The 13,899-nt window shown below is 63.1% G+C and overlaps 2 protein-coding genes across 3 annotated transcripts in view; one reads left to right on the plus strand and one right to left on the minus strand.

Moving 5' to 3' along the window:
• The window catches only part of Lmtk3 (lemur tyrosine kinase 3), a 16,728-nt gene extending 12,499 nt beyond the window's left edge, over positions 1-4,229 (plus strand). The window contains 4 exon segments of the mRNA XM_013508949.1: positions 5-192; positions 1,564-1,699; positions 1,846-1,983; positions 4,034-4,229. Coding sequence (XP_013364403.1) covers positions 5-192; positions 1,564-1,699; positions 1,846-1,983; positions 4,034-4,050 — 479 coding nt within the window. The 3' untranslated portion in view covers positions 4,051-4,229.
• A 3,161-nt stretch (positions 4,230-7,390) lies between these two features.
• Cyth2 (cytohesin 2) lies at positions 7,391-13,885 on the minus strand. 2 transcript variants are annotated; one of them, XM_013509039.1, is made up of 12 exons: positions 13,763-13,876; positions 13,508-13,655; positions 13,334-13,400; positions 12,246-12,364; positions 11,573-11,653; positions 10,985-11,097; positions 10,675-10,823; positions 10,174-10,285; positions 8,187-8,263; positions 8,027-8,098; positions 7,777-7,931; positions 7,391-7,656 (listed from the first exon to the last, which is right to left on the minus strand). In XM_013509039.1, the coding sequence occupies exons 2-12, from the start codon at positions 13,624-13,626 to the stop codon at positions 7,569-7,571; spliced, it is 1,152 nt and encodes a 383-aa protein (XP_013364493.1). In that variant the 5' UTR covers positions 13,627-13,655; positions 13,763-13,876; the 3' UTR covers positions 7,391-7,568. The 2 variants fall into 2 exon arrangements, with proteins under 2 accessions (XP_013364493.1, XP_013364494.1); XM_013509040.1 differs by lacking the exons at positions 7,391-7,656; positions 7,777-7,931; positions 8,027-8,098; positions 8,187-8,263 and adding an exon at positions 8,349-8,566 and having other exon boundaries at positions 13,763-13,885.
• Positions 13,886-13,899: the final 14 nt, after the last annotated feature.

Genomic DNA, 13,899 nt, shown 5'->3' on the forward strand with positions numbered 1-13,899 from the left:
CGGGGCTCCGAGAGGACGCGGGCAGCCCCGGTGCCCGTCGTGGTGAGCAGCGCCGACGCGGACGCGGCCCGCCCGCTGCGGGGGCTGCTCAAGTCTCCGCGCGGGGCCGACGAGCCCGAGGACAGCGAGCTGGAGAGGAAGCGCAAGATGGTCTCCTTCCACGGGGACGTGACCGTCTACCTCTTCGACCAGGTGGGTGTGGCAGGCGCGGGGCGACCACGGGGAGGCGACGCCCAGGGGTCCCGGTGGAACAGAACGGTTCCCGGGACTGGGAAGCAAGCGTGTGTCCCCCCGTGGGCGGGCCTGTGGGCCACGCCTCCTGTGGGCGGGGAATAAAGAGGCCCCGCCCCGGCGGGGGTTAAGGGAGCTTTCCCGAGGTGGGGGCGGAACCTGGGTGGAGGCCACGCCCTAAAGGGCGGGGTCCGAAGGGAAGCTCACCCCAGAATGGGGCGGGACCTGGAGGCAGGCCACTCTTCGAATGGGAAGGGGCCTGGAGGGAAGCTTAGCCTAGGAAGACAGGATGAGACCCCGGGAAGAGCCCAGAGCCTGGAGCAAGAGTGCCTCCTGGAGCGCTGGCGGGGCCTGTGCGGTGGTGGGGGTCCGCAGAGAGGAGAGGCCTGCAGCGTGTGGGCGGATCTGAAAGGGAGGTAGTGGTAAGGTAGCGGAGCCTGGAGAGCCTAGGGAAAAAGGTATGGCCTCATCCTGGGGCGGAGCCTAGTGCGATTTAGGGCGGAGTTTGTCGGGTCGGACCCCTAATGGCCTTAGGGGCTGTTGGAGTGAATCTTACCCAAGAAGGGTTTAAGCACAATGGCAGGTAGTGCTAAGAAATTTAACCACTCGGGAGGCTGAGACGGAAAGGTCGCTTGTGTCCAGGAATTCAAGGCCAGGCTGGGCACTACAGCGAGATCCCGGCTCAGAAAACGAAAACTAAAACAAACTTCGGGGCTGGGGGATCAGGAATAGGTGGAACTAATGACGGGCTGAGGGCTGAGTTAAGTGTAACTGGAAGCCAGTCATGGTGGTGCACGCCTGTAATCCCAGCAAGGGGAGGCTGAGGCAGGAGGATCCCAAATTCGAGCCTACCCTGGGCAATTTAGCGAGACACAGGCTCAGGAGGAGCTGGGGGATAGTGTTGAAGAGAAAAAAGGAGGGCGAGATGGTGCTTATGGACTAGTGCTGTCTAGATGATCCTGGCGGGGGATACTACGGTGAAGAACTGGGTCTCTGGCTGGGGCCAGGGCCACTGAGGGCGGGGCCCCTCTGAAGGCGGGGTGTGCGGAGGCTGGGGAGGGATCTGGAGGGCCATGCAGCAGGTGGCCCAGATCCAGAGGCCGCCAGCTCTGAGGGGGATGGGCAGGGCCAGCAGCCAGGTGAGGAGCGGGCCGGGGGAGGCGAAAGCGGCCGGGGTCTGGAGGGCGCGTGCCGGGCTGCGGCCTCCTCTCCGCGGTTGCCCCTCGGATGCCAAGGGCCCAGGGGCGCCCGCGGGACGGGCGCTAGCGGGGGAGGCGGGGCGCGGGATGTGAGGGTTCGTGCCCTCGCGAGTCCCTTCATCTGCCTCCGCAGGAGACACCAACCAACGAGCTGAGCGTCCAGGGCCCCCCCGAGGGGGACACGGACCCGTCAACGCCCCCAGCGCCCCCGACGCCTCCCCACCCCGCCACCCCCGGAGATGGGTTTCCCAGCAACGACAGCGGCTTTGGTGAGGGGCGGGGCGTCCGCCCGGGCAGGGGCGGGGCCCAGGTGGGCGTGGTCTCTGGGCAGCGGTGGGGGGGGCTCGGCCTCCGGGTGGGCGGGGCCGAAGCCCGCCTTGACCCAGTCTGAAGGTCCGGCTCTCCTCTCCCGCAGGAGGCAGTTTCGAGTGGGCGGAGGATTTCCCCCTCCTCCCCCCGCCAGGGCCCCCCCTGTGCTTCTCCCGCTTCTCCGTCTCGCCTGCGCTGGAGACCCCGGGGCCCCCCGCCCGGGCCCCCGACGCCCGGCCCGCAGGTACGGTGGCGCCTCGCTTCCGATCCACGTCCCCGTGTGTCATCCTCGCCCGCGCCCCTCCCAGAATTTCCCTGCCTCTTGCTTCTCAGCCTCCCCGCCACACCGGCGCCCGAGTCACCACCCACCCCTGTCCAAGTGGGCCCGCCAGACGCCCCCTCCCCAGCCTCAGTTTCCCCTCCTGTAAGGATCATGCACACACTCGTGCCCATCTCTGCCCCATTTCTGGGCTCGAGCCTGGCAGATTCGTTGGTGGGGGCACGGGGATCTGGCAAATTAGAGAGAACACAGCCACCACGGAGTCCCCCGACGTGCCGCAGGGCAGCGGCGGTGTGCTGGCCACACTCGGGCCGCCTGAACCTCGCGATGAGCTCAGGGGGGCCCCATTTTACCAGAGGGAAAACAGGCCTAGAGAGGAGCGAGGAGCCGGGGTCCGGGCCGCTTGGCTGCCCGGGGCCCCTGCAGGCCCGTAGTCTCCCCGCCACTCCCCTTGCCTCCCGCGCTGCGTGTGGTGCTAATCCCCGGGCCACCTTGGCAGAGCCGGGGCCGCCTTAGGGCTGACTGCGGGTCCACCGCCCCTGGAGGCCTGGCGGGCTGGACTGGGCTCTCTGCTGCCCTCTGCTGTCCTCGCGGAGGACACCTGGGCACACAGGGTCCCCGGAGAAGGGCTGGGCAGGTAGAAGTGCAACTGTGCCTTAGCATGGAGAATTCCATTTCTGCTCCCCCAGATGTCGCCTGAGTCCAGGTATTGACCGCCCATTTGTGTGTGACCTGGGGCAAGTCACCTTCCCTCCTGTGCTTTAGTTTCATCGCCGGTAGATCGGGGGTAGCGTAACCCTCCCGTGTGTGCAGCACGGGGCCTGGCCATGTACTTCGGGCCTCTGGCCATTAGCTGCCATTGCGCTTCATTGGGTGGGTGTTTGTTTAGTGACCCGGAGCGCGGGGCCCTGCCTGCCTCTGCCTCCACGGACCACAGAGCGTCACCGTATGAGAACACAGACGCAGGGTTGCCGGGAGAGCCGATGACAAGAGGAAAGGCCTCGGTCTTCCCAGTGGCAATGTCACCTGGCCAGGCACTTGAAGGCTGGTTGTCATTAACCGGGGGAAGGGGACGGCGCGCTGGCAGAGAACGGCTTGCACAAAGGCGCAGAGGGGAACCGAGGCCGGGGTGGCCGCAGGGGAGGGGCTGGGCTTCGTCCTGGGCACTAGGGACCCATGGGGGACTGTATGCAGGGGAGGGGCCTGGCACCACACAGGGCTGAGGAGGGGAGAGAGTGGAAACTGGGTGGCTGGGGAGAGGCTGGGACAGGGAGGAGGGACAGGGCTGGGGCTGACTCTTGGCTGCGTCCCCAGACTCGCCCCAAATGTCACTGCTCCCTGACACCCCAGCAGGGCCCCCGTGAAAGCAGGGTGGGGTGGGTCCAGGACGTGGGATAAATGGTGAGTCAGGGCTGAGGCTGGCAGGGCCGGCCTGCGGGGATGACCTTGGCTTTAGTCACCGGGAGCCGAGACCGAGGGCCTGGTCGTGCGAAACCCCAAATCCCTCCACTGGGCCGGCAGGTACTGGGAAGCCGCCGAGCCCACGTGTGTGCCAGGCCGCGGCAGGCAGCTGCTGTGCCCAGCCGAGCCAGGACGCCGCGTGTCCCGGCGTCTCCCCACTCCTCTGGGGCAGGGGCTGAGGGCCGCAGCCCTCGCTGAGCTCCCTTACACCGGAGGAGCAGGCAGGCGGGGAGCACGTCCGCGAGTGGGGCGCCCCAGAGTGACAGGCGCTCAGCGGGAAGTGCGCGACAGCCCCGGGGGCCGGGGGGCCTGTGTGACTGCGGGTGACCGGGAAGTCTCTGCCAAGGGCACAGCAGGCAGTGGGCGCGGTGCGGCCAGGGCGCTGAGGCAGGCTGTGGCCGGAGCGGAGGGGCGCCAGGCCGGAGGGACGGAAGGCCGAAGGCGGGGTGCCCGCGGGGCCCTGCGGGCCGCAGCTTAACTTTCACTCGGAGCCACCGGAAGCCGGTATCCTGTGCCCGGGTAACCCGGCTTTCTCCATTCTCTCCCTCCCCAGGCCCCGTGGAGAACTGATTCCCCAAAGACCCGACCCCCCTGCACCCCCAGAAGAGGGGCTGAGAGTAGAATCCTCTGTGGACGACAGAGCCACTGCCACCACTGCAGACGCCACCGCCTCCGGGGAGGCTCCCGAGGCTGGGCCCTCCCCCTCCCCCACCACGTGCCAAACGGGAGGCCCCGGCCCCCCGCCCCCCAGCCCCCCGGACGGCTCCCCAGACCCCCCAGACCCCCTCGGTGCCAAATGAGGCAGGAAGCCCCTCGCCCCTCGCTGGAGAGCCGCCTTTCTCAGAACTGAACTGAACTCTTTGGGCCTGGAGCCCTGGGCACAGCGGAGGCCCCTCCTCACCCATCCCGCCCCGCGCACGCGCGTGCGCGCAGGAGCTGCAGGCTTCGGGGACCTGGACCCCATCTCCGCCTCCCCTGCCCTCCCCAGCCCAGCCCCTGGAGGGGCCTCTGGTTCAACCTTCGCGTGGCATTTTCACATTATTTAAAAAAGACAAAAACAACTTTTTGGAGGAACCTGGAGCCTGTGTGTGTTTCGGGCGGACACAGGGAGAAGACACTGTCCAAGAGGCTCCTCAGGCCGTGCTGGGGGAGCCTCTCCTGGTCCTGGTCCCTGCTCTGGGTCCGGAGTTCAAGACTCCCAGCTTCTGCCAGCACTAGGGAGGCTGAGGCGGGAGAATTGCCAAGAGTTTGGGGCCAGCCTGGGCTACATGGTGAGACCCTGTCTCAAAAAAACAAGACTCCCAACTTCAGCACCAGCCTCAACTGACCAGGAGGCCATGAGGAGCGGTGAGGGTGGGCAAGTTGGGCAGCTGTGGTGGGAGCCATGTGTCCACAGGTGGCTACAGGCTGTCCCAGGACCGAGGCCGGGTGATACGGATCAGAAATGACCTGCTGATGCCCATATTGGACCATGACAGTGTCCCACACACCTCAGACTGCCACTGCCTGTCCTCGGTCAAGGTTGACATCCCTGCTGTGGGTGCACTGCCTCAGTTTACCCACTTTTCCATGTGACTCCTGCTTGACATTCTCATCTCTTGATTTCAGCCTAACCTCATCTTTGCAGATTCCTTGTGTTCTGCCATGTACTCCTGACCTGCTCTGCCTGGTTTTGGTCTCCATCCCTGGTGTTTGCTGTCCATCTGGGGCTTCTTTCTTCCTTTCTGTCTTTCTGCCTTGAGGTTGCTGGGTCTGTCCCCTTGTTTCGGCCTGTACCTCTCTTTCCCTGTACTGGCACCTACAAATCTTTAGGGCCTGGCTGTCCCGTCACCTGGGACGAGATTCACTGGCACATTAGAGATAGTTGGATGGCAGAGGAGGAAGGGGCAAGGAGGGGCCCTCTGAGACGCTTAAGTTTAGGACTTAAGGTGCTGAGGGCATTATGGTCACGAGTCTCCGGCAACTGGGAGAAGGAGAGGAGGGTTCCGTCTCTTCAGTCATAGTCACTGCCAGTGCACTTGGTGGCACTTGATATAATCTTGAGTAACCCTGCCCCGGGAATGCAGGAAGTGAGCTGGGGTAGCTCAGGGTCCTGGACCCGGGATCTGAGGGAGAAGGCTGGGCCTGGGCCCCTGGTTGCGGGGGTATGGGGGTGTGGGGGTGTCTGAGGGAGGATGTTCACATTACTTCACTGGAGCTAATGTATAACAAAGCACCTGAAGTCCAGTGTCTTAAAGCACAGAAATGCATTATCTCAGCTCTGGAGGTCTGAGGTTCAGGATGAACACCAGCAAGGTGGTTTCGCTCCACGGACTATAAGGGCAAGTCTGCTCCCTGCTTTTCCAACCCTGGCTTTGCTGGTGATCCGCGGTGGTCCGGGACTTCAGACACTTCACCCATGTCTGCCTTCGTCTCCAGGTGGCCCCCGTTGGTGCGACCGTTGGTCAGACTTTGTCCGTTTTGTGAGGATAGCAGTCTGTAATGGATTAGGACCCACACTAATGACTTCATGTCAGGCCGAGCGTGGTAGCCCACACCTGTAACCCCAGCCCTCGGGAGGCTGAAGCAGGAGGATCCTTGTAAGTTCAAGACCAGCCTGGGTTACAAAGTGAGCTCAAGGCCAGCCTGAGCTGCATATTGAGACCCTGTCTCAAAAACACAAAAACTACTACTACTGACTTCATGTCAACTGAGCATATTCGCAATAAGCTCACTTCCAAGTAAGATTGCATTCTGAGCTGAGGCTGGTGGTGTTCAACACAGGAACCCGAAGACATAATTCGACCGGTAAAAGGAGGGCTGTGGCTTGGGGTCCAGGGGGAGGAGGGAGCTGGAGCCCGCTCCTCAGTCCTGGGGCGATGGGTCAAGCCCAAGTACTCCCTTCGGAACACTGCAGTCGGCGGAACTCCCTCTCTGGTGGCGGCGCCTGTTTCAAAGCCTCTAACCTGGGTCCAGTGCGGCCCCCGCCCCCCCGCGGCAGCCACGGGGTCCCTGGCCCCGCTCCTGGGGCTCGCGCAGCCCGCCGGGAGTTCCGGGCCGAGGCCCCGCGGGGTGGGACGCCCTTTGCACAAGGGCAGCAGTCGCCACGCTACTGGGGAGCCGAGACGAGCACTGAGGCTGACCTTTGGGGTGCTCCCCACCCACTCCGCAGAACTCAGCAATTAGCGGCTTCGTCGTGTCCAGACTCAACGCGGGGCTAAGACTCCCGGCAGGCTTTGGGGCGCCTGAGGCATGCCGGGAGCTGTAGTCTTCCTGGAGACCTACGCGGCTCCAAAGGCGAAATCTACTAAGCAGTCAACCCACACGCCTCGGAACTCACCAGCCCGTCTTCGAGGACACCACAGAAACCCCAAACTCTCGGGCCCAGGGCTGTCCTACTCAAAGAGCTCATCTTCAAAGTGGTGGGGCTCACATTCCAGACAGTCACATTCCCAAGAACAACACTGGAAAGGCTGCCCCTTGGCATAAGCCCCACAGGCGGCTTGAAGTGGTGGTGAAGCCTAGCTCCAAGGTACTGGCCCGCAGTGCCGTCCCCGCCCCGCGAACGAGGCGTCCTCTGTGTCCCAGGGACACCCCCGCAGCACAACCCGCCGACCTGGGGCCCCTTCCCCAAGGCCCCACCCCACGTCTAGCCACGCCCTTCCTTTGGTGCTCTCCGCCCTGGTCCCCACTGCTTCAGGGTGCACCAAGAGCGAACGCCGGAACCCGCCTTCCCAACACCGTCCTCTGGACCCGGCAGCTCTGCAGACAACTCCTGCCCGTTAAGCTCCAGGTGTGACCCATACGGGACAGCACCTGCTCTGGAGCCGCGGGCTGCCCAGGGGCTGTGACTGGCCCAGCTTCCGACCCTTGCCAAATGCTAAGAGCTGAGTGCCTCAGTTCTGCCAACCCCAAGAAACAAGGGGGTCTGTCGGCTTGAATGGTTAAATAATTAATAAGATTACCAACAGCATGTTAATTACAAATGAGGAGGAGCTGGAGGGAGGTGGTGAATTTCCAAATGGAGGACTAGGATCCACAGCCCCAGGGCCCAGGGGTCCGGCCACCCGGGCGGGGCAGCTCCATAATAAATAGAACGGGGGCAGGGGTCAGGGCTGCTCCTGCTTCTTCTTGACAGAAATCCTCTTCTTCCTCGCGGCCAGCATCTCATAGAAGGGGTCCACGCTCACAGCAGCCCTGCAGAGGAGAGAGCTCAGAAGAGGGCCAAGGGCCCGGGCCCAGCCTCCGCCCTCCGAGCCAGGGGTCCAGGCCCAGCCGCCTCCCTGCGACCCGGGGATAGGAGGAGCCTGGGCTCACTGAATGGACTTGATCCACTCGTCCTTCTCCTCCTGTGTGGGGGCTGAGATCCGGTACACCATGTGGTTCCCCTCCACCACCCGTCCGTCTGCCTCCGTTTTGCAGGCTTTGATGAGCTGCCCCTTGTTGTTGGGGATGTAAAGCTCAAAGCAGTTCTGAGGAGACAGGCAGAGAGACAGCAGGTTAAGAGCCAGCCCTGGGGCCAGACTGGGGCCCCTGTGGGCAGGACGAGGTACAAAGAGCGCCTTACTGGCTTCCGGGGGTCATCCACCTCTCGGATGCTCAGGTTTTCCAGCGGGATGATTCCTCGGGGCTCCTTGTCCTGAAGAAGCAAGGCGGACAGAACGTGGACGTCTAGGTCTTTTACCCCCGCCCCTCCGCCCTCAGAGCCGGCCCCGCCCGCCGCTCACCGTCGTGTACTCGAAGTAGTAGAGGCAGTTGTCAGTCAGGATGAACCAGCGCCGCTTCCACGTCTTCACCCGGCCCCCTGGAAGGGAAGGGGCGGGAGGGGCCTGGGCTCAGCGGGGGCGGGGCCTCGGGGAGGGGGAGGGGAGGCGAGCGGAGCAGGAGAGGCGGGGCCCGCAGGCCTAGGACAAAGGCAGCGCGAAGAGGTACAAGCAGGGACAGGCACGTTTGGGCCCGGGAACGAGTCCACCCCCAGCCTGGGGCTTGCGCTTTTGAGGCCCATCTGTCACTCGGGCCCACGAGGAGCCCTGCTGCGGGCCAAGGCCAGGGCGGCCCCCTGCCAGTGCGCAGCTCGGGGCAGGGCGAGGCCGCGTGCACCTACCTCCTGGGGCAGACAGCGAGAAAGCAGCAGGACCAGGTGCAGGAGAGGGAAGGCGGAAGGTGGGAGCCCCCAGAGCCGCGGCAGCGGAGACAGGGCGGGCGAGGGAGAATGCGCAGAGGCGGCACAGACAGACAGACAGACAGAGACACAGGCACGCAAAGAGGGAGGGAGGGAGGGAGGAAGGGTGGGAGGGAGAGAGAGGAAGAAAAACAGTTACAGCCACACGGGGCGGGAATGGCCGCAGCCTCTCCCTCCCGGGGAGGGCAAGGGGCCTGAGCCCCGTAGAGGCCATGAGCACCCCCTCGCCTCTGGCCTCAGCTGCAGCCCCCAGCACATGTCCTTGGCCAGGAGGCTCCTCTGTGGCCACAGGGAACATGTCCCTCCCCTAGGGGTGCACCTCAATTCTCGACTCCAACACAGAGGGGTTGTGTGACCCGAGGACACTCGCCCGCCCTCTCCAATCTGAGACCCATCTGGGCCCACCCCACCCTGCAGCAAGATGACCAACTTCTGGCTTCCCTGTGGGCCCAAAGGACAAGGACTGACATCTACCGGCCATCACAGGTTGCCTTTGAGCGTACCAAGGAAGTATGCCCTTTGTACAGGCCAAAGAGGGAACCACGTGCTTTGGCCAGAGACCCGTCCTGGGGCTGTGGGTGGGGGCTGCGCCTCAGTTTCCGCAGCTGGGAAAGCGGGGACAGCTCTGGGCACTGGCTCGTGGTGACACGGCCTTGCTGCCTCTCTGATGCTCACAAGTAGGGCAGCACTGGCGCTAGAAGCCACAACACCCCAGGCAGGCGCCCTGTTGTGGGGGTGCTGGCCAGTGTGTGGTGGGATCATGTAGGCACTGGGATGGAACCCGGGGCCTCATGCTGGGCTACAACCTGCAGGAATGAGGCTTGGCCCCCGGGGTTCTCAGAGGGCCCGGGTGACTGTCATGTACAGCCAATGCTGAGGACTCCATGCCTTGTGGTGACTGCTACCTTCTGTGCTGGCTGACCAGCAATGTGCCGGTGCCACAAGGGAGACGGCCCGCCGCCCCCCAGCCGGGGACTCGACTCATCACCACTGCCCCAGGCTGCTCCCTCGAGGCCAGCAGCCCACCTAGCCAGGTCCCCCCCCCACGGGACTCAGACAGCGGTCCTTGCTCACGCTGGCTCTCCTGCCTGCGACGGACATTTTGGAGACAGCAAGATGCTGGGACAGCCCCTGTGCTGGTCTACGGGACTGTCGACATGGCCAGATGGGGACTGCAGAGCCGGCTGCCCTGGCCCCTGGGCACCACCCCCTCGAGCTGCGTTTCTGTTAACCTCAGGGAAGACTGTACCAAGAGAACAGTGTCGCCCAGAGGCGCACTAAGCTACCTGCGGTGCTTTTGGTGCAGAGTTCAGGGCCTGGTACGTCAAGAGCTCCACAGCAGCCCCTGGGCTGGGGCCAGCACTCAGGCCCAAGCTTGCTGCGAGCCCCGTTTTTGGATGTGGAAACTGAGGTTCGGAGAGGTCGAATCCCTCTCCTCTGGTCGCACAGCAGGTACGTGCGAAGATAAGTCCTGAACCCAGCTTACTAGCGTCCCCTGCAGAAGCAGCCAGAGGGGTCAGGAGGGGACGTACCCAGCTTAAGGAGCCAGCCCTCCCGGTCCGGGTTGAAGAAGGTGTGGGTCAGGTCGTTCCCGTCGTCCTCGGGGATCTTGAAGGGCTCGTTCCGGATGCTGTCGTAGAGGTTCTGAGGAAGGAAGGCCGGGTCAGTGATCCAAGGCCCCGGGCCTCCCCAGGGGCAGTGAGGGGTGCTGAGATTGTGGGGGGGGGGGGCAGGCTGGGGATGGGCACAGCGGGTGGGGAGTGGAGGGCTTGCAGGAGAAGGAGGGAAGAGGACAGGCGAAGAGTTTGCCAAGTTCTCAGGGGCTGGACAGAGAATGGCACAGATCAAGACCCGGCAGAACCAGAGAAGAAAAAAAATAAAGACCGAGAACTGGACCCAGAGAGGGACGGAGACAAGAGAAAATACACATGCTGCTGGGCAGGGCAGGGCAGGGCAGGGCAGGGCAGGGCAGGGCAGGGCAGCTCAGCACTGGGGGCCCAGGGGCGCAGAGGGGCCAGGAGCATGGGCCTGACCCTGAGCAGCTCCTCAGGCAGGTCCCCGCCCTCGTTGATGCCCCGGTTCATGGCCACAAAACGCTCCAGGCCGGGCTTGTCCCTGACATTGGGGTTGTGAAGGCTGGTGTTCAGCATGATCACAGCGAAGGACAGCACGTAGCACGTGTCTGCACAGGACAGGACAGGACAGGACAGGGGTGACGGCCCCGAAGTGTGAGCCACAGGCCTCCTCCCTTGTCTGGGGGGATCCAGGCCCAGCCGCCTCCCTCAGGCCCCAGAGTCCAGGCCCCGCCTCCTTCACCTCAGGACCCAGGAGTTGGGCCCCCACCTGTGGACTGGAAAACCCCAGGGTTGCACAGACAGTATCGCTGAGCAAAGGCCTCCATCATCCGGTCAATCTTCTGGGCCTCTCCAGGGAGGCGAAAGCTCCACAGAAATTGCCTGGTTTGAGAAGGGACCAGGTGTGACGTCAGGGCCAGAAGCCCCTCCTCACACTTGGTCTCTCCACTAAGAACTGGCCATGAGGAAGCCCAACCTTCTGTGCTTAGCAGCTGCTTGAGGTGTGGACCCGTGACCCACCCTGATATTTAAGCACTACCCAGGGGACTCCTGGCAGATCTCTATGGAAACAGCCTCCTTTCCCCAAGGCTGCTTAACAGGTCTGGTGGTTGCCACAGGAGGGTGTCCAATACCAAGGTCAGCACAAGTATGAGACAGAGAAAGCTGACTTTCCGATTCCATGTAGGCACCTTGATCCAGTTATGCCTGAAAGAGGCCCTATCCGTGGACTTGCGTTATACCAGGCCATCAACACCTTAGTTTTGCATCTACTTTTGCTTGCATCTGTTCGTTTTGAGCAGTGATGATCCCTTCCAACTAAGCACACATTCCTGCCCTCCAGAGCCATCCCTCTTACCTGAGAGCCTGCACCAAATTGAGGTCAGTGAACTCATGCAGATCCACAAAAGCATGGAGCACTGCCAGGTTCAGCTCTTCCCTGGGAGGAGAGGGCAAGCAGTCACACAGGGGTCTGGGAGCAGCGGTGGGGGCGCTCCCCGCAGAAGGTAAAGCCTGCGGGAGCCTGTGGCAGGCCTGGCCCTGGGGTGGGACGCTGGGAGCTGGCTCTCGCCAGAGGTGTGCGCCTTGGGAGCCCTGCTTTGTCTGATCTTTGAACAGGGAACGAAGTGTGACAAAACATGCAGGTTACCTACTGCCACCTGTCTCAAACACTCCCCAGGCTCCGGATGTCCTGGCATGGTCCCCACGCCCCCTTGTGACCCCAGATGTCCACAGAGAGCCCCAGCTCCCCGATATCAGCCATAAGCCCCCAACGCCTAGATGTCCATGTGGCCCAGCTCCCTGCACCGCTGCCAGTCCCCGAACTTCCCAGCACCCACACGCAGGCCCCAGGCAGCCAGTTTCCCCACTGCCACCAGACATAAGCAGCGGCCCCCACCTCCGGGATACCCACTCGAGGTCCCACACCCACAGCGCTCTCGTCCATCCACTCCATCACAGGCCCGTCACGTGGGGCAGAGCATTCCCATCCTTGGGCTGTGAGGTGCAGCAGGGGCAGGGCAGGCTCTCACCTCTCTCCCAGGTAGTCCCCGATGGCGGTCTTGTTCAGCCCCTCACCCTTGTACAGGAAGCGGGCGATCTCCTCGGGCGTGTTCTGCAGCAGCTCATTGTCCACCAGAAACTGGATGCCCTGGTAGTGTGGAGGGCTCAGCATGGAGGCCAGGAAGTCCCCGCTCCCTCGCCTCCCCAGGAACCTTTACATCTAAACCCACGCGAGCCTCAATAGGGCCTCAACGTTTGAGGAATGACTGAACATACTGTAACTGCTACAGGCACGAACACAGAGAGAGGCTGTCAGCACCACACTCTGTCAGAGGTTAAAAAGGTGAAGCCCCAGGTGTGACTGGACCCCTCTCTGGCTCTGCCTGTGCAGTGCTGAGCTCGCCATCACAGCTGCAAGCCTCAGAACTGTGGTACCTATGTCTAGGGTCCCTCTGAGGAAGGTCTGATTCTTCTCTAGGCCCCCAGTATTGCCTAGCAGAGTCAGGCCTTTGGGAGGCCTCAACCAACTGGTGTGAACAAACTTATCTCCTCCACTGGGCCTGGTGTTGAAGATCTGTAACTCCTAGCACTTGGGAGACAGAGGCAGGAGGATCACTATGAGTGCGAGGCCAGCCTCAGCTACAAAGTGAGTTCGAGGCCAGCCTGAACGCCATATTATAGAAATGTTTTCCTCCACGTGAACACCTATTTCAAACTTGATCGAATGCCTCCTCCTCAGGTGAGCCCTTCTGGATCTTCTAGCTCCTGCCCCTGGATGGCCATAGCCCTGGAAATTCCCTCCAGAGGGGCACTGGTCTCCTACTCTCCCTATCATGTCATTTTGGCCATAACCCCTACCACACACGAGCTCCTCTTGAGACCCGGAGTACATCCAGAATAGGGGCAGAGGACCCTTCAGGCAGGGACAGAATACAAGCAAGAGCCAGGAGGCTGCAACACTCGGGCAGTGCTCTCAAGACAAGCCAGCAGCCAGGGATCAGGACCCCAGTCTGTGTGCCTAGAGGACAGCGGTACCTGTCACACTTCTGGCACTTTAAGGTGCCAGAACCCCACCTCCTGCCTGCTTGCCTGATCCCAGCCCTGTGGTCCCAAGTACCTTTTTGGGGTCCATGTTGAATTTCTTCCTGCCCATTGCCATCTTCCGGTTTCGCTGCAAAGTCTTACTGCAGGGGCAGAGATCAGGGCGGAGTGGGGGGCTTGAGGGTCAGTGCCTGAACACCCCTGGCCCTGGCCACATCGCAGTCCCCCAAGTTCGCGGCCCCAGCCTCACCTGCCCTCATTGGCCTCCAGACCCTCCACCTCACTCATGGCTTCGCTGAGCTCCTCCCGGAGGCGCTGGATCTCCACCAGCAGCTCCTGCTTCCGCCGGCGGATGTTCTCCAGCTCCATGCGCTCCTCCGGGGTCAGGTCCGGGGGTTCTGAGAATCGGGGTTTAGAAGTCAGCTCTCGGAGCTAGAAGCTGAGACCGCTGCCACCCTGCAGAAGGTGAGGCTCGGGAGACGGGAGCGCGGGGCCGCTTCCTCACCCCGGGGAGGAGTCGCGGCTGCGCGGGGGGGGGCCTGGCGCCCGGAGACGGGGCGCCCCTGAGCTCTGGGGTCACGGAGGAGAAAAGTGCGGGCGGCGGGCGGCCGCGGTCAGCTCGTCGGGGCCGGAGGGGCCGAG

The sequence above is a fragment of the Chinchilla lanigera genome, unplaced genomic scaffold, assembly GCF_000276665.1.
Source record: "Chinchilla lanigera isolate Chin_1 unplaced genomic scaffold, ChiLan1.0 scaffold00158, whole genome shotgun sequence".
In the NCBI taxonomy this organism is placed as follows: domain Eukaryota; kingdom Metazoa; phylum Chordata; class Mammalia; order Rodentia; family Chinchillidae; genus Chinchilla; species Chinchilla lanigera.

Coding starts and splice junctions, on each gene's coding strand:
- Cyth2 (XM_013509039.1), bottom strand. CDS start 13,626: ATGGAGCTGGAGAACATCCGCCGGCGGAAGCAGGAGCTGCTGGTGGAG. Junction 11,654..12,245: donor GGGGACTACCTGGGAGAGAG/GTGAGAGCCTGC, acceptor CTCTCCTCCCAG/GGAAGAGCTGAACCTGGCAG. Junction 11,098..11,572: donor AATTTGGTGCAGGCTCTCAG/GTAAGAGGGATG, acceptor TTCTCAAACCAG/GCAATTTCTGTGGAGCTTTC.